At 34.9% G+C, this 20,976-nt stretch overlaps 1 protein-coding gene across 2 annotated transcripts in view; it reads left to right on the top strand.

Annotated features, from left to right (window-relative positions):
• The window catches only part of LOC145662958 (trypsin-1-like), a 117,685-nt gene extending 104,856 nt beyond the window's left edge, over positions 1-12,829 (top strand). For both annotated transcript variants that reach the window (XM_081729021.1, XM_081729020.1), the window contains exons 6-7: positions 6,710-6,812; positions 12,688-12,829. In XM_081729021.1, the coding sequence (XP_081585147.1) occupies positions 6,710-6,812; positions 12,688-12,770 (186 nt within the window). In that variant the 3' untranslated portion in view covers positions 12,771-12,829. The remainder of the gene's footprint in view (positions 1-6,709; positions 6,813-12,687) is intronic.
• The last annotated feature ends 8,147 nt before the right edge of the window (positions 12,830-20,976 follow it).

Genomic DNA, 20,976 nt, shown 5'->3' with positions numbered 1-20,976 from the left:
TATCGGTAATGCGTAAAATGCACTTTTTCTCACTCCTATATGACCACAAAAGAGATAAGGAGGATAGGGTTCGAATTTAGCGTTTCTCTGAGCGTCGAGGCTACATGAAATGTGGATCTATAGCTTAACATGGAATCCGAACCAGATGAGCTCCATTTGGGTGTCGATCACGGATCTCTCGCCTCGAAGACGCACACGCTAACAATATACCCACGAGAGGGGAATTACAAAAGAGATAGATAATAAAAATAAAAAAATATATATATATACATGAGCTCTGTCGTAGTTCATGTTGTTTTGATCCGTGAATATCAGTACGGAAGTTTTGTTTAACTGTCATATATGTATTTAAACACTACTCCTAGCCACAGTTTTCTTAATTTATTCTAGCACATCGGGCGCGGTTCTTTCTGTTTTTTCTTGCAGTAGGTTGGCTCCTTTTGTGTATCTACACCCATTTGTGTTATTAATGGAGTGATTTATCTAAAGAGTATAACAAAGAACATAGTATAAAACGCTTTTGAACTATATAGAACAGTGTCTCAGCCGTTACATTTTAATGGAATTATTAATATGTATATGCGTTTTACGTTATTATCATTATTTTTTAAATGAACTTTTCTATTGTCTATAAATATTTTATGTCAATTATAGGTGTTTACAAAACAGCGTATACTCTGTGAACATTTTAAGACTATAGCACTAGATATACTTTTCATTGCATTCCTATATAGAAGTTCTCTAGGCGCTCTATGGTTAGCCTACGCGTTTTCGCGTGAAAATCCCAAGTTCATTCCTGGAGGGAATTAATCGCTCGGATCGTACGTTAAACTGTAGGTCCATGTTTCACATGACCTTGATAGTAGAGAAAAGACGGTAAACATCAATATGATCAACAAACTAGGAAATACCATAAATTACCAAAAAATTTAAAATATTGAAAATCGAACGATATGATCAAATACTAAAAAAACGAAAATACCGAAAGAAGATAGATCAGCAAATTAAAATACGCAACGACGACAAAATATATGTAACTAGAAATTGCTAATATTAGATATGTTTGAATAAAGACGAAAGTCTAGAAACAACAACTAAATCAGTCTCTACAATATTACAGTATGTCTTGAAAGTGTTATCCCGTTTTAAGTGGAAAATTTCGTACAATATTTAATTTTCATATTTTATTTAAGAAATATAGTCTAGGAATGTAACAGAGGAAATTGTAGTTTCGAGTTTCAATTTGGTGTCCTCCATCATTACGTACGGAACACCGAATGTTTCTTGAGAATACGTAACTTCATTTAGAAAAGGAAAGAAAAATAAAGAACCAACAATTACACTCGGATAAAATATATTTGTATATACAAAAAAAAAAATGTAAGGGACTTATAATATACAGTGAAACCTCTTTAAAGCGGACAGCCATGGGGAATCAAAGAGGTGTCCGCTTTAGAGAGAGGTTTTAATATTTTGTTACGTAAATTAGTAAACAAGATAATATGCAATTAAAAATACATTTTTGCATTAATAATGTATTTATGAATATTGCAAAAATGTTACTGCATCTGCATTATCCTCCGCAATCCAATACTCTATGTTCAAGGCACAACATGGAAATAAGATGTTATAGTTTTCTGCACTTTACATTTATCACTACGTACTACGTTTTCGGTATGTTGCTTTAATTTGTGAGTTAATTGCAGTTTGGGCAAAAATACCAAACTTGTCTTTTGCTTGGTTAGAGATTCCAGCGGGACAGTAGAATGACGTGCCATCCCAAACAGCAGGCAACTGTCAACCACTTTTGTGTTTAAAACAAGCTGGGTGGAAGTGAAATGCAAGCAAAGGACATCAGGGTGTTGTTACACAAAGACGCTTTATCTGGGTTGCTGAGTAGACAGTTGAGGAGGCAAAATGTTGTCATAATGCTTCCTTGGTAACACATGTATGACTTAACAACACACATTTTACTATACTTTTCAGAGAAAGTGTCCGTAATACGGAGGTAAATAATACCCATGAAAGACAGAAAAGACTGTCCGTGTTCGTACTAGAGAGTGTCCGCTTCAGAGATGTTTGTTAATATGTTTTTATAGTGTTTGGAGATTACAAAATATGTTCGTTACGGGAGGTATCCGCTTTATAAAGGTGTCCGTAAGCACAGGTTTCACTGTACTTGAATGTAAAGTAGAAATTCGGCGCCTGCTTTGACAAGAGACAAAAATAAAGGAGAAAGAAAAACGTAAAAAGAATAATGCAGATATTGATTAATATCTTCATATTTCGGTAGGATTCGGTATTTTTGGTATTTTGGTTTTCGATATTTTCGGTATGGTTCGCTATTTCAACAATTCAGTACGGTATTTTCGATATTTAGATTTTTCGGTATGGTTAAATAGGTATATCTTTGGTATTATGGTTTTTGATATTTCTATATATCTATATTTCAGTATGAGTAATACCTACATTTCAGTATTCAAAAATACCGATACTGGTTTCGGTATTTTTTACAGTCATAGTTTAAGGCAGGTAATACTCAGAAAGAGTCAGTAAATTCTGTTCCCGTAGAGTTGCGGAACTTCATGCATAATTCATGCAAAGCTTCGTATTTTGAAGCTTTATCTTGGGTATATGATTTGCAAACATGTTTTTGACATTTGATACCAGGGTTCAATTCTTGATAGGAATACATGTAATTCAGAGTCTACGTTAAATAATCGATCTACGTATTGGTGCTGAAAATGAATGGTTAAATGAATTATAATTTGCTTCAGAAATCATCCAAATTAAACACATAGCCTACCTATTTCAATTTTAGAAGCAAATGATAAACAAAACTACTTAACGCTTAACTATTACTTAGTTTTTGTATCCCTTTCAAATTACACTCTTAAGTATGTATGCTAATGGGTACGCAACCGATTCATTTTTATAGAACCGATTGAGAGAGGGGCTAGGTGGCTCAGTGGTAGTGCTCTCATCTTTAGTACGAGAGGTTTGATCACCTCACACGAGCTTGTGATCAACAATATCGTCTTTGTGGGTTTTATCCAGGTTGTTCCTTTCCTCCCACATTCTCATTCTACTAATGGTTTAATAATTAAATTTCATTAATCTACCAGTTTCCTTAAGCCTTAAGTATAGTAGCATGGGATGTAAAACTAGAAATTTCATTTCATTTAGTAAATCGATTGAGAAAATTCAATTGAAAAAATAGGTTCTAGTGTGGCAACATCAATTGTTTTTCGCTTCTTGAATAACTTGAATTCTTTGGACTGAATAAAGTATGTAAAATTAAGTTAAATAATCTGTAGTATAACATTAAAAGTGATTATGTTTGTGACTATTAATCTCTTGAACCACCCGACCAATTTCGATCAAATTTTCAACATAGATGAAGTTCGTGTCTGAGATTTTTTTTTATCATTTCACTTTGACAGAGCAACTTAGGGGAGGGAAAGGGGACAGATATATATATAATAAAAATGAAAGTAATTGTCTTTGTGACTTCATTACTCTTGAATCACTTCACCGATTTTGATTAAATTTTCAACATATGAAGTTTAGACCTAAGATGGGTTTTGTCATATCACTTTTACGGTACAACTTAGAGGAGGGGAAGGGGAGAGACATTTATAAACGATCGAAAATGACCAATATTAGTGACGAATCTATAGTATTCGAAGTCGCTGAGATGAACAGTGATACATCCGATGCTGCTTAAAACCAAATTTAGACCAGCAACTTGGCGGCGGAGAAGGGGGAAATGTATAAAATTATCGAAATTACCGATATCAGTGTCGAATCCATAGTTTTCGGGATCACTGACATGAACAATGATACTTCCGATGCTATTTAAATCCAAATTCAGCACCGCAACTCCTGGGGAAGGGGAGAAAAGAGATACTGTATAGAAAAATGATCGAAAATGACCAATATCAGTGTCGAATCCGTGGTTTTCGGGGTTGCTGAGATGAACTGTGACACTTCTGATGCCGTGTCCCGCAATATGAGGGAGGGGGAACCATCAAAAATGACCGATATTAGTTCCGAATCCATAGTTTTTAGGGGTCGCTGAAATGAACAATGATGCCGTTTAAATCCAAATTCAGCCTTGCAACTTAAGGGAGGAGTAGGGGAAGATATATAAAAATGATCGAAATTACCAATATCAGTTTCGAATCCTTAGTTTTCGGGGTCACAGATGAACAATGACACTTCTGATGCCGTGCCCCACAACATAGGGAAGGGGAGGGTGGGGGTATATAAAAATAGTCGAAAATGACCGATACTAGTGGCGAAATCATAGTTTTCTGGGTCGCTGTGAAGAACATTGACACTTCCGATGCCGCTTAAATCTAAATTCAGCCACTCCACATGGGGAAGGAGGAGAGGAGAAAATATAAAAATGATCGAAAATGACCGATATCAGAGAGCGCTTCAGTAATATTAAAAAATGTCTGACTAGTGAAACATACTACGATTTTCTCTTAATTTAACCCAGCAATGCAGGTAGATGCTAGTTCTGTCTATAAGGAATAGTATATGATTACAGGATGGCAATTTTCCCTGCAATATTCGTGCGAGAGTGAGTCAAAGTATCTACAAAAATTTTTATTATTTATTACCACAAAAGTACAATGTTTTTATTTATGCCATTTTTCAACATAGTCCCCTGCTTTTCAATGCAGCTGGTCCATCGTTACAAAGCTTTCCGATACCCTCTGCCAAAAAAGAAAAAAAAAAGTTTTTAGGGTTTTTGATTGTGCAGCAAGCCACGAATGCAACACTTTTTTCATCTGTTGATCGGGGCTGAATCGACGGCCTTCGAGAGCATCTTTAAGTGGTCCAAACAGATGGTAATCCAATGAGGTGAGGTGGAAACTATGTAGGATGCTCCAACACTTCAAAACGCAGCGTCTAAAGAGTTTGAGCAGTGTGGGCGGCGGTATGTGGATTTACATTATCATGCAACACAAGAACATCTTTCGACAATCGACCTGTGCGTTTATTACGAATTGCAGGCTTCAACTTCCTTACCATACACTGTACTTTTTACTGTTTATTGGTGACTACTTTCCAGGTAATGTTTCAGGATTGGCCCTTGTGAGTTCCAAAACACGGTGAGCATTGCTTTTCCTGCAAAAGGTTAAGTCATGATTTTTTTAGACGGGAGATTCGGGGCACTTCCATTCCATGCTATGGCGTTGCTCTCTGATTCAAAGCGATTAATCCACGTTTCATCTCCAGTGTTGATTCGTCTAACAAACGCTTCACCTATGTTAGCATGACGATCCAGTAGGTTAGGCACGACGATTCTCATACCGTTTCGCTTGTCCACTTCATTCAGTTTTTCGAAACTCATCTCCCACAGACTTTTTGAAAGTTGAGCCTCTTATGCATGATGTCATATGCAGAATCATGATTAATTTGCATATGGGTTGCCACTTCATCAACGGCCACACATCTGTTATTTAGAACCAAGGTAGGGACTCGTTCAAAATCAGTTTTTGGTGTAGTAGACACTCTACTCTTTCCTCATACTTCCCGATTGTTCGATCAGTTTTGAACTGTTTAATCTACTGGTAAGCACTTCGCTGTGGCAAACATTGTCCCTGTATTGTGCTGAAAGTCTTCTACGAGTCTCCGCTCCGGGTACACCTGCAGATCACAAATAATAATAATAAATATTATTATGAAATAAAACATAAAGGATGACAGAACGTTGGTCTTCTTGGGTGAACACAGAGAGTGGCGCGGCCATCTTAACTTCGCAACAGCGCAAGGCAGACTCATGTGATGACGTTGTAACCTACCACAGACGAAGCGAAGTGTGACACCTAGCATCTGGTGAGCACACAATGCCGTAGAGCCAACCTTAAAAGAAATAAAATATGTTGCCGTTACTTATTCACTTACCCTTGTATCTAATATTAGAAGTTAAAGAATTCTTTCAACATAAAACACCACTAGGAAATTCAAAGCCAAGGGTGATTTCGACTTGGAATTGGGATGGAGTGCAAAGCGAGTTCTACTCTAGTGCCACCACTGACTTATATTAATATTCATTCAAGTACTCTAGTACTGATGTTGAATCATCCAGATGACAGGCAGATATGCCGTGACTTGCTACTAGTATGTAGTGACCGATCATCTGGTATAATCAGGCATACAAACATATAGTTCTGTTCATAGCGACGTAATAAGTACGCGTCACACACTTTTGTTTCTTTTCGCCATCGTTTTTGTGATTTTAATCTTTCTTCTTTTCATCTAACCATTTGGTTAGTTACTAGCCTTTTGTGAGTGTGGTACAGGATTCGATTCTCAAAGGACTTTCTAATGTATGTGAAACTAACATCGTAACGCATTTGGGAAGTCAGTTTATACAATTGAGAAGCTTAATCCAAGAAACCCATAATTAAGCCGTATGTGCTGATACACATGACTCAATAAAAAAATATCTTAACATCAGTAGTTCTTCCCGGGCTGAAATCGCAATTTTTAATACATCTTTGAATATTACTTCTTGCTACAATTCAAAACTTCAAAATGACTTAAAATGTTAATTTACTTTTATACGTTCGTAGAAGTCATGAAATATATGCAGTTTAGTTTCTTTTTAAAAGAAAAGAAACATACGCTTTTAGTGTTTCTTAGAAAGGAGATTATAGTTTCTTTAATGTGTTGTATTTGTGCCTTATAGGGTGATAGTGGAGGTCCTCTGGTGACAAAAGCGAATGACGGCAACTATGAACTGATTGGAGTTGTGTCTTCTGGTTACGGATGCGCTCGTGCTGGATATCCTGGTAAAGTTCACCTAAAAGTTAATTTGATTGGATACGTTGAACAAATATACACGTATATCAATTCAAGACCATGTTCAAAATGTCTTTCTTGTTGTCCTTGAAGGACTGTTTCCATAAAAATAAGAATCATTATTGGGTGCCTTGAAAGCGCTAATATCATCCTGACCAATAAGACTCCTTCGGGTGTCCATAAAATATTCACATCTATTTACATTGCATATAGCTATAACGTCTATTGAACATCTGTGGGTATGTTATGGACATCCTTTGGGATGATTTTATCTTCAATAAATACATATATCATTTTTGAACATGGTTTTCAATGGCAACACAGTGTTACGGTTTCAACCTAGTTTTAAGTAAGCTTTTCCTCAAATATATAATCGTAAGCATTATTGGTAAATAAGTCATACTTAATGAAGTAATAATTATTCCTATGCTAGCATGTAACCAAATCGTATGATGTAATCAAATCAATGTTTGTGACGTTATGCTGGCGATCGTAAGGCAAAAACTTTGGGAGTTCGAATCCCTCTGAGAAGCATGGGCATTTTAAAACTATCCTCGAGGTTTCTGTGTTCGCGTCACTGTCGGGGTCGTGCTGGATTAAGTAGAAGACCTTGGAGACACTTGAAAATTCAAATTCGAGATTTGTGATGTGAAACAAAGATAAACTAATCTATTAACGCCGTGTGAGAATATTTACTATGTATGAAATAATAAATTATGAAACATTAGAGGCATTATATACGAAGTAAAATTATCACAAACGAATCGAATTTATTAACAAGAAAATATGATATTATAACCAGGGGTGCCCACAAGGGGGGGCTATGACGCAAACTGCGTCATTGAAGTATTTGGGCAGGGTTAAAAATCTATATAAATATGTTTGAGGGGGTGTAAAAATTAATCGAAAAGTTTTTTTTTTTTAATGGAAGAACACCTACGGATAGACAATTGAAAGGGGGTGCGTCATGGAGATACGGGGAGGGGCACCACTGTTATAACACATATATTCGTATCACAAGACAATTACGTATACAAACAAAATTATCCACAAGATAATAATGGATTATTTCTGAAAATTATATATAAAAGCAGAAGCAATTATTCGTTAAATTTCCATGCAGATCAATGCGATAAGTTTTGTAGACATCTTGAAAGGTAGCACAGATTTCATGCATTTCTACAATCATGTACTACAGAAACAGTTTCATACTTAGTTAAATTATTTTTTAAGAATTTGGGTTGAGTGTTGCTTAAAGTAAGTATTCATATACACATCTATTGTGCACAGCATTTAATATCTAAAGAAAGTGCTTAGAAACAAGACGATCATAGGTGTTGTCAAATAAAGCACATGCGAAAATGAGATGAACTAACAAATAATTCATTACAACAGGAATGTATTTAGTTATAACGAATCTAAGTGCCAAATGTAAAAGTTTTGGATATTATCACAAAACTATTTATATTCACATATTGAGGTGGTTGGTGCTCTAAAACAATATAAGATGATTGTTCAGTAGTTCTATAACAGTTATATTCACCTGCAGTTATGCAAAGGCTATGGTTTAGTGTGTATTAATTTTTGAAAGAAATAATAGTCTTTGCAATAGTCTAAGAAGCAATGTCTGAGGACTGGTAATATTGTAAATGTGCTAGGCCAAGGTAAACAAATTACCAATTTTGCTAGAAAAGTTTATTTTACATTATACATACTGTTTCAAAGAATTTCAAAATAAAGAGTAGATCTGCAGAAAAAAGATCTATCGTATGCTGAAATGTGTGGTAGCATTTTCCGCAGATAAAACTTCTTTGCTTCACTTATTTCTTTACTGTTGGCAAAGATGAAAGTAGCAAATATTTTCGTGTGAAGTTTAACTGCGAACTTGAGAATCTCATGTTCTTGCGATGACTATATCACTGAAAATCTATTTGATGAGAACTAGGACTCTTTTGTTTATTAATACGGATTTGAGATGCTGTTGATATTTCTGATTTTTTCCATATTAAGAGCTGAATCTATAGCAGAATCAAAGTTCAGAAATTTGCTATCAATTTCCATGGAATGACCTTTCATGACGGGTAGTGACAATACTTTTTTCTTTTTTTTTTTACATCTTCCTGTGTTTCAGCAGGAAATTATTTACACCATGTTTCAATAATAGAGAAGATTTTGTCTGCTGCAGAAAAACTGTGGCCTACAATAAAAAAAAAAATATATGGTCAACGCTATCAAAAATACCAATGGCAACAAGATACATTTACAATATTGATTTAATTTGATTTTGAGTTTAACGTCCATATCAACAACGAAGCTATGTGACACGTGGACATACAGTTTAAGGTGGTATCTGAACTACATAAGCTTCCGCCGGGTCTCTCACGCCAAAAGCGCGTATACTAACTGCTTAGCCACGAGAAAGCTCTCCATTTACAAGAAAACGATCAATCGGTTTTTCATAAGTCCAAAGCAATTATCACTCTGTACAACAACCTGTGTTTGTTTCTGTACTTTGTATTATTGAGAGCTCTATGAAACAGAAAGCCATCTGAATTTATTGTACAGCTGACTGCTCCTCATTGATTTAGGTGAATTCACAAATTGACAAAGTAATGTTGTTGTTGAGTTGTCTTTGAGTTTTACGTCCCGTTCAGCAGCGAGGCTATATGAGACGTAGACCTACTGATTAATGTGGAATCCGAACCACATGAGCTCCCGCCGGGAATCGAACCCGGGTCTCCCACGCCAAAGGCGCGTGCGCTAACCGCTTAGCCACGAAGGAGATCAAATTGACAAAGTAAGAACAATGCATGCACATATAAATAGATTAAATAAAATTTAAAAGAATATAACAAAGAATTAAAATTTTACCACTGTATTAAACGAAGTACAAGGTATACAACGAAGAATAAAATCTGGAATGGCTGGCGAAGCAGAAACATTATACGCCTTGCTAATGTATATTTAGTGAAAATGTTGGTATTATACGAATATGATTTACTTCTCTCGGAGTTTCATTATTGTTAATACATTTATCATTTAATTAGTTTTCAAGTTAGAGCTTTTACGAAATTTCTACTAAATTCTACTAAATGTGTCATACTAAATGTTTGTAATATTCTCATAATGTTTCGTATTTTCTCTTTACATTTGGAAATAGTAGTTGTAGATAGTAATGATAATATATTTAATGATACTAGGAACTTTCCGTGGAGATGACATAACACAATATAATTAGTTGGCTGGTTTAGCATTAGATGGAATCAGAATGCTTGAATAAAGTTGTGATCTGCTATTACCATGTATGGAGAGGTGTGTTTTGTTACAATTGTGTATAAATGCAACACATACTAAGTTAGAGGTAGTTTTAGCAGTATTGTGACGGAATAAAGAAATATATGAAGAACGTATAAGGTTTAATTACAGGCAAAGTTGTACGAGGCCTAATGAAGTTACAAGTATTGTTGATTGGTTATTATACTCTAAGGAATTAACGAGTTTACTTCTTCTTGGAATCAATACACTGTTAGTACATAGTGTCAATTTAATATCAATAATAGTACATACGACTAATTTACCAGCAGATATATATTCATCGGTACGGGAATTATTGCTACACAGTAAAAAAAAAAGGGGGTGTTAATTCAACTCAATTTTAACACAGGGCAGTGGTTCCAGCGTGACTACCACTATGCGGTGTTCATTCAACACAAACCCCGCGGTGTTGGCGTTTAACACAGAGGATGTGTTACGGTTTTAATACACAACCGGTTTTGAGCGGTGTTAAATTCGGATCTGTGTTAGTATTTTCGGTGTTGATTCAACACCATGTCAGGGTCGGTAGTGTGGGGAAAAGTGTTGAGTGTTACTTGTGGCGGTGTTGCACCAACACGAAGAAAGTAACACAGTGTGTAGTGTATTAATTGGTTTGTGTTAATATTACACCATGTCAGCTGTCAATATAACACAGTCCCTGTGTTATTTCAATATCATTTTCTTATTATTTCAACACACCATATGTGTCATAATTCAAGGTCAAAGCCATATAAGTAACATCGTTTTCATGTGAACTCAGCACCCCCTGTGTTAAAATTCAAGATCAAACCACCAGATTAACACCGTTTTTGGTGTTAGTTCAACTTCACTTCTGTGTTACTACGACACATATTTCGGTGTTGAAATAACTCCGCGTGCGATGTTGATGTAACCCTTTTTCTGTGTTGGAAAAGCAAGTGATGTGCGTGTTCTACGGTGTTCTTACGGTGGTTTGTCATCTGTGAATACTAGCTAGTTAATATGACAACCAATTCATCGCGTTCATAAATAACGAAAAGAACTGCAACAGATTAATTCGTGAATATCGTCAATTTCGTCAAGTGTTTCCGAACGTGACCTTTCTTGAAATGCCCTGTTAAAATGTTAACAGGGCGAGGTAGGAAACAAATTCTAATTTTAAAACAAGAATAGTACACTACAGAACACTTTATTTAGAAAATCTTCATAAATTTTTTTCTCGTCCTCCCCAACAATTATTGTGATGTATTTTTAATTGTGCAAAACACAACCTTCACCAACATCTTGTTCAAGAATGACAGGAAACTCTTACCTATTTCCCTATAACATGATTGCTCCTTATTCATGTTTCTATTTGCTTTCCGTCATTTTTGAAACACAGTCCCCGGTATTGACTGGTGAGCTTTAGTGCAGTGTAGAAGTGATACAGTAATGCGGTGATGCTTCTCGCCGTTGATATATTTCTTCAGAAACATGTAAAACACACCACGCGGTTTGCATGTTGAAATTTTTGTGAATACCTGGATTTCTTTAATATTTTTTCTACTGTGTTTTTAGCTTCAGTGCATAAGCTCTTACAAGTAGATGCGCATCATATTTGACAATTACGCAGAAAATAACATCGACGATTCTATACTTTCGTTAATTCAACACACAGGATGTGTGCCATTTCATCTACCGTCATTTGACACACAACTTCAAATGGAGAGTGAGTTGTTCTAACCACTTGTTTGTGTTATATTTTAAAACAATCCCATGAATACATAGGCATGTCGTTAAAATAGCACAACGATTTGTTACAGTGTAGTTGTCAATTCTCAGCCTCAATCGGGCCAAACTGCAAGTTGTTGGAATTATTATGTTTCTTTTTTCTTTTTTCTTTTTTTTATAATGATACAACTAAGCGAAATTGTTGGGGAAACTTATTTGATAGTGTAGGCTTATATTACGCTACATGCCCAATCTACTTTGACGTTGAAGTAACTGTAGACAATAAACATGAAAAGTTGTCTTTCTGTGAATGTAAGAAATAACACAGAACTATGTACACTGGTGTCCAAAATTATTGTCTCATGTCTATAAATATGTTGTTGTAGGAATATAATTTGATAACGAATTCGTCCGGTACTTCTTATAATGTTAGTATGAGTATAATTGGCAAAGATATGTATGTGGCAAATTTCATGTCAAAAGAGCAGTAAATAAGAACAATAGAACGAAAATAAAATGTTCTTGTCCATTTAGCGACATTTTGTTTTACTCATTCTAATTTTCGTATTTATAATTCTTTCCCTATGAAATTTACCACAAATATACATTTCCCGATTACACACATAGTATCAGTATTAAAAGTACCCTGAAAAATTTTTATCAAATTATATTCTTACAAGAAGACACTTATAGATATGCGACGAACATTTTGGACATGAGTGTACATGTACATAGTAAAGTTATTTTTATTTTATTTTATTTATTTATTTATTTATTTATTTATTTATTTATTTATTTTTTGCGTCTGAATATACATTCTATTATTATATGATGTATAACTCTTGTCTTGATTTCTTCTAGGTCTTTATACAAGTGTGAAGGAATTTTTGGATTGGATTTATAACAATATCAACTGCCCGATTTGTTCTCGTCGATCGATTTAACATCAAGTGTTATTTCTACTTTTGCGTGAAAAGAGCTTATGATTTTGCAGATACCACATGAGACAATAAATGCATTTCGTTTGTTAATATGTGAGTTTCTTGTTATTAATCCCGAAATGACCTGAGTTCCTATCCTAATATCGTATTTATCTCCAAAACATGATAAAATATCTCCTAGAAAAATCTTTTCAGTTTATTGTTCTAAAAGTTCTCCATTTTCCTCGAATTCCCTTTTTCAGGTATGTGATACGGATATGGAAATGATACCGTTTTAGAAGGTTGCTTTATTCTAAAGAGAATAACGTACGAACCAAAATCCAAGGATAAAAAGTGATGATGCAGTAGCCGTTAACTGAAAGTCTAAAATATACTTTTAAAATCCCCAAATTCGAACATGAGACCCCATGCACTAGAAGTTAGCGCTCTACTACTAAGTCCCACTCCTTTTATTATTAAAGTTGTCACCAATTACAGGACCACTATTTGATTTTCTATAGGTTTAAGACAAGTATTTATTTCTTGTTGCATATTTTAAAGCTCTATTGATAGGAATTTATATACCACGATTAGGCCTGTTCCCCACGTAAAGTTCTATCTGAGCTCCGTTTAAATCAACTTAAGTTTGGAGGCAATTCAATAGAACTCGAACTCTTCAATGATAACTGACTGTTCTACCATATTTTAAATATCACACCTCTAGTCTGGTGCGTCTATGTATGTCTTTTAAGTAGTAGTGATGTTTGAAGATATCTCAGAAACTGGAGATTTTCCCTCGTGCTTGTTTCCCATATGTGTCTACTACGAGAAACAGACTAAGTTCATTGGTATTTTGTTGCACTCAGTGTCTGAGCGTGCTGAGTTACAAAACTTCCTTTCTCACTTCGATTACTAGGTTTATTTGTGTTTACTTTTGAACATTAGACTGTGTGTAATTTGTACCTAGAAAACATTAAAGAACTAAAATCTTTCGTTTAATGTCCAAGGTTAGGTCCTGTAGAAGATACTGAAGTGGGTAAAATGATGATTCTAGGAAACCAGAGAACCCCTAAAAAAAGCTCAAGAACACAATGTTAATTAACACAAGCTCACATAGGCTGGGCATATACTAAGAACCCTGCCCATTAGAGATCAGCGCAGTACCATTGAACCTCAGTGCCCCTTCTCCGAAAGTTGAATCTAGAGTTTCAGAAGAAGACTTACATCGAATGAAAGTTAGAAGTTAACAAAATGTATTTCTGTGCATTTTATAAGTATTCCGTAAATGGGTCAAATTTGATTCCCGTGTAATCTTGTACTATATTCACTGTTTCACTACCAACATGTACAGTGTGTCTGTCATTTATGGCACCTATATCTGTTGATTCCGTGCTCAGATATAGTGTAATACTGGTATGCCATAAGTTCGCCGCACGACCGAAGTAGGCATCATATCTGCTCGGTAGGTCGATAAATTCAATATCGCGTATTGTATCGCTGCTATCTTTGTGTCTACGAAGGAATCATGTCCCATCAAACCCATTTTTATGACTTTGAACGAGGACGGATAAGCTTGAGTGGGAGTAGCAGACAGTGATGTAGGACTTTCAGGTATGCCTCTGGCGGATTCTAGAAGCAAGGAAACATAAGCTGTATCATATCTTGAGTCCAGCACCTCGCAAATAATATTTCTCGGCATACCTTGACTTAACAACTAATGAGAACAGGTTTTATACCTGGAACTGGTCTAATGCATTGCACTGGCAATAGCAAGCAAAGAGCTCGCCTGATAAAGCGCCAGAAACATCTGAATAAGCTACGGACCAGCATTAATATACAATATTCTTACATAAAATCTCTGTCCACAGCGACTGTCGACATCTATACATCTAATGTGCACACAGTATGCATCACTATGTAAAATAATAATAATGATAATAATAATAATAATAATAATAATAATAATAATAATAATAATAATAATAATAATAATAATAATAATAATAATAATAATAATAATAAATCAGTTCGGAGATTGCCTATACCAGTATGAGTATTGAGAAGAGAAAGAGTTCATATGCCATAAGATGGATCGATAAAAATTAGTTTTCAAATGTCGAATTATAATAGTAGAGAAAAGTTGCGCATTCGCATGCTAATAAAGGGGAAAATATTGAAAAAGTCCTTTAAAAAAACGGCCAAAAACACAATTTATTGTCTAACCATTCAAATTTTTTGGATTACGTTTTTCAATCCTTTTAATAGAATGAAACTGCTCTATTTTACTTGTTAATAATGGTAAAAAGTATTCAGAAACTTATAACGGAACATTTAAAGTCCGGGCATATGCCCTAAATTTAGAAAATTTAGGTGAAAATATGATTTTATTAAGTTTTACAAAAAAAAAAAAAAAAAACTATGTGCGTGGTGCTACGCGTTGTGATATACTACAAATGCATTCTGAAGGAATGTTATTTCGCTTGCAATTTTGCTTCCTTTCTGTCTTGCACACCTTCATCTTCTCGGATACCATAATGCGGGAGTACATGCCAGATATGCCGTAATTGACTTTAAACATTTGTACATACATATAATTGCAATTTGCTTATTTGTACACAATGAATTCATTATTGTAAACCTGTTATTATTGTAATCTTCAATCTTAAGTCTTTTAATTTCTTTTATATTGAAATTACATTATGTTATTGTTTGTCTCAATTTGTAAAAGTCAACATTTACGTAACATATGTGAATGAAATCATAGAAAGTACAACTTTAAGTAATGAAATTACTTCTTTACATAAATGTGTAGATGGAAATTTTCATTTTTTACAAATCAAGTTCCTTAACCTGAAAATCTGAACACATATTGTTCAATGCTGTGACAGGGATTAGAAATCTCAGCTTTCTATCCTATATAAAATCCTAACGTTTTAAGCTGAGAAATCAGAGAATGTACGGCAAATTAAAAAAAAAGACAGTGGAGACGAATAGGAGATAGAAGGACATCAATTTGACTCCTGACCTAGGTCTGACAGTCGTCATTTATTTTTTCCCAAGTCGGGAGTAAGTGAAGTACCACTTTAGACTTACCAAAATTAGGCTCTGCGCTTGAGGTTCTTAGTTCGAGTCGAGAACTTAGCACATCTACAGTTGTGGGATACGTCAATACTAAAGCTTCAACGTAATCAATCACTTAAAGAGTTCTCATTACTGTACTGTACTGTAATTTAGGACAAGAAGAAAATGGACTGCAAAACTCCTATTCAAGTCTTAAAATTGAGTTGAGTGATACCTTGAGCACAAACCAAACAAAGGAATTTACTCCAATAAGGAATTTATCACATGGATATGATAGTATCATTGCATACTACAATGCGAGAATTGATACAGTCTGAACGAATTTAATCTCTCAGGAAATACGAAGATGATATTAAAAGTAAGAACTTAATATTGACAAGTTATCATGTTAGAAAGCTTTCTAAAATAATTAAAATTTGATGAAATATTGAATTCTAACGATGTAACGGTGGAAAAAAATATTTACCAGGATGAATAACAGAGCAAACGATTTAGCCCACAATGAAGGGAAAAATAAATTATCAGATGCGCAACCATAAACAGAATGAGAAATATTGCTATAATTAGTTTGTCAATCTGAAATTATTTGCTTGTGTTTTGATAGATGCTTACTTGAGAGCAACAAATGAGCACTCGTTAAAATCTATCTGCTACACACAAGATGATGGAGATATGGACCTTCATCCTGTGAAGAATATCATGTATTTACATATTTAGCATAAATTTTGGCTCCACTGAGACTTTCTTTATTCTCAGAGATGCGAACCACGTCATGTTTTTTTAAAATTAACTATTGTAATAATAAATATCATGCCATTGCAAGTCATGTCATTCTTTTGGATTTTCAAAACCCAAATATTCCCTCCCTGCATATTTTTATTTTCCACCTTTTCTTTCTTGTTAGCAATGCAAAGATTTGTTTTTACTTTATTTTTCTGTGATTTTTCTTTGGTATGATGTAATTTATATATGATATACTGCTTATTAAAATATTTAATTGGTATTTGCTGTATGCTTCGATTATTGGAGGAACAATACAGAAGTTTTGATGACCTACATGGTACGAGGGTAGTCCCAAAATTGCTCGACGAAACAAAGAAAACACAAAAAGTTTTGGAAAAACTATCTTGAATTTCACAACATAGTATTCTTTTAGCTCGCTACACTTTCTCATTATTTCACAACATAGTCTTCTTTTAGCTCGCTACACTTTTCTCAGCATTTCACAACATAATCTTCTTTTAGCTCGCTACACTTTTCTCAGCATTTCACAACATAGTCTTCTTTTAGCTCGCTACACTTTTCTCAGCATTTCACAACATAATCTTCTTTTAGCTCGCTACACTTTTCTCAGCATTTCACAACATAGTCTTCTTTTAGCTCGCTACACTTTTCTCAGCATTTCACAACATAGTCTTCTTTTAGCTCGCTACACTTTTCTCAGCAATGTTCAATAGCCTCGATACCCTGTTCATAGTATGAATCGTCGAGCTTCTCAAAATAGTCATTAACCGCAGACTACACCTCTTCATTATTGGTAAAGCTTTTAACACCGAGTAATTTTTCATATTTGAAAAGAGAAAATAATCCGAGGGGCAGACTCTGGCGAATAGGATGCGTGAGGAAGCAGTTCAAACTTATTGATTTTGGCCTTCACGATAACGGATGTGATAACTGGTGAATTGTCTTCATAACACAACACTCTCTTTTCGCCAGTTTTTCCTTGATTTCATCACTCAAACACTCAATTAAGTTTGTATATTATTCGCCGTTGGGTGCTTTTCCTTTTTGAAGATGATCAATGACTTATCCCACTTGCATCCTGAAAACTGATGTCATGATCTTGCAAGCAGATGGAACTGTCTTTACCTTCTTTGAAGCCGATTCATTTATTTTAGTCCATTGTTTTGACTGTTCTTTTGTCTCAGGTGTTAAGAGATAAACCCATATGTCATCCATACTTTTGAATCGTCACAAAAATTCGGCTTTATTTCTGTGAAACATCGTCAGAAACTCGATTGATAGATCCTCACGATGCTATTGTGAGCAAACGCGGCAGCCATTTTGCATACAGCTTTCTTATGCTTAAATTTTCAGTCAATATGCAACGTACAGTACTTTTTGAAGTATCTATCATGTCTGGTAGCTTGCGCACTTTCAGTCGACGGACATCCAATATTATTTTGTGGATTTTCTTTACTATATTTGGCATGACCACATCATTTGGTCGATCACTGCAATATTCGTCTTTGCAGCTCGTACGTCTCCGTATAAACTCTGCCACCCAACAATTTACTGTTGCAAACGAAAGACTGAACTTCTCCAGAGTAGAATCTAGTTCGACTTTGATATTGGTTTTATTGAAACGTTTCAAATGAAAGTACTGTATTACATAACGATGACCTATTTTTCCATGTTTACAAATACACAGAGAACGTTCACTATTGATGGCTGCCAAAAAAATACTAAACAACGTAGTGCGGTAACAACTGCCATCTATACGTTAGGTCGGGTATTTCTAGGACTACCCTCGTGTCTCTACCATGCAGTGTTTTGAACCGCAAATTTTATTTGTCGCCTATTGTCATTATTTTACAATGAAACATTTCTCTAATCTTGAAAATAATTTGCAATTATCGACATCGATACCATTTACATCTGACTCTTTTACGCCGGATATAGCTGAAAATAATAGTAAGTCTGGAGAAAGGTCTTTGACCTCTATTCACACAATAGTTAGTCCTGAACAGTTTTATTCCAAATTAGAAGGATATATCAATAGACATCTGCAAAATAATGAAGCAATTGCTTCTACAAAAACAATTGAAGATTCAAGGATAAGGCTAATGCTTTGTACGCTTTTGAAGAGTTCAGGTGAATTTTGTGTGCATATTGTTTCTAACAAAAAGGAGTTTGCTATGACCAATTAAAAGCTCAATGAATTGAAGCCTTAGTTAACAATACTATGCTTTATCTGAATGAAAATGAAATGAGAGAACACAAACAGGTGAAACAGGAAACAAAACTAAACCACAATTTCAGAGTGGACTTTGAAGTCCATCCCCTCAATTACTTTTGGACCACCCTGTATAAACGCAATAGACTGTAGATGGCTTGTAACCTGAATATTTTAGGACAATTATTCGTAAAGAATATGATTCAATTGAATAGTTAATAGCTGACTTAATAGCAGTAGAGAAAACAAAAATATTACCCAAACGAAAAGCTATTGATAAATACATGAAGCAAAATTAACCCTTTCGTGCATAATATCCACTGGAGTGAACACTGCTGATTGGTTACGATTGTATTCTGTCGGAACTCTCTCCCGCAACCCAAGTGCATTCTTTTTCAATAGAAGTTACCTGGGTGCCCTGACGATCTGAAATTTTTCTGCCACCTAGCGTGAAACTCTGAAAACACAGGTGTGACGTTATCGGTGCATACTTGAAACAGGCAGGAAAGAGGCGTGGCGAGTTCTTCTGAAATATATGCTGATATCTTCTACGGAGGGTGTGCCAAGCAAGGGATATTTTTTCCTTTTCTTTGTTACAATGTCTGAAACAAGCTGACATGGTGATATTATCAGGTTTTGTTCTTGTATCTACAGAAATCACCCAAACAAACATGTCCCATGTAGTGGACAGCATGCACTTGAAGCACATTTGTCTGCCGCAAACTGTCCACTGTATTGGACTTTATGCATCTATTGAATATATGATTGGTTTTGCCAGAAATGGTGTTTGCCATTTACAAAATTTAAAAAAAATCTAGCCTCTATGGCAACCAATAAACCTCTTCAAGACTTCTTACTAATATATGTGTGAAATCTGCGTTCGATTTCCAGTTGATGTCACTACACTTGACTCCAATACGTTATACACAGAGAAAAATCCGTTCTCCGGACAGCGGTATATTGTACAAATATGAGGAATCCTCTTGCTTACTATAGAAATCAGTACGGAGCATACGTTATCCGTATGGTACATAGGCAATGCCCTTAGATGTTACATCATGCCGTTGCAGGATGTCTGACATCTAACAGTTTTCCGTATATCACATGTATATACTTATGTTACCTTCGTCAGCTATATGTTATATACGTCCATTTATATGTGAGATCCTGAACGCCTGAGGACGCTCTCAACGCTTTCGTGGAGAAAATCATAGAGCGCAGGAGCGCAAAAAAATATGTATTAACATTGTTCGTAGATATAGAAGGGGCTTTCGACAATCTGTGGATTCCGTCGCTAGTAAGAAGACTAAAAGATCTAAAAATACCAGAATATTTAGTAAATACAATAAAAGATTATTTTCAAAATAGAAACATAATAATAAAAGAAGAGAACGGAGATATAATCATTAATACCCAAAAAGGATGCCCACAGGGATCTATTTTAGGCCCATTAATGTGGGATATTGAATTTCAGCCATGTTTGGAAGCATTAAATAAAAATAAATGCATAGATCGGGTAATAGCCTTCGCAGATGATCTTGCAGTAATAACCTCGGCAAACACAAGAAGAGAAATAGAAGAGAACTCGAAAGAAATAATAAGGACATTGGAAGACTGGAGTTTACAGTGTAAACTAAAATTATCAAAGAAAAAAACTAAATTTATGATGTTCGGAACAAAATTGGTAAGGGATCCAATTATCAAAATTGGAGAAGAAAAAATAGAAAAAGTTAATGAATTCAAATACCTTGGCATTCAAATTGATGATAAATTAAATTTTGGACAACACATAAACTATATTATTGATAAAGGTCATAAGGTTACTAACAAACTTATAAATATTGCAAGTAACAAATACAAGCTCCCACGTAAAGTAATAAAAATTTATCATGACTTAATTCTAGGGGCAACCATGAACTATGCTGCTAGCGTGTGGGCCCACAGATTGTTAGAAAATAACACGTTAAAACAGAAAGTAGAAAGACCTCAAAGAAATATAATGATCAGATTAAGCGGGGCTTTTGGTACCACTCCCCGCAATGCGTTAGCTGTACTGATGGGGTTAAAGCCGATGCATTTATTAATAATTCAACGGGCGGCAACATACTGGCTCAAAAAAGGGGATAAAAATAGAGTAAAGGACTTAATTGGGATAGAGGTGGATAACATACAAGATATAGAAAAAGGAATATT

This window comes from Thermobia domestica, chromosome 10, assembly GCF_964235325.1.
Source record: "Thermobia domestica chromosome 10, izTheDome1.hap1.1, whole genome shotgun sequence".
Classification (NCBI taxonomy): Eukaryota; Metazoa; Arthropoda; class Insecta; order Zygentoma; family Lepismatidae; genus Thermobia; species Thermobia domestica.
Note: the sequence above shows the minus strand (reverse complement) of the source record. Positions and strands in the feature narration are given on the sequence as shown.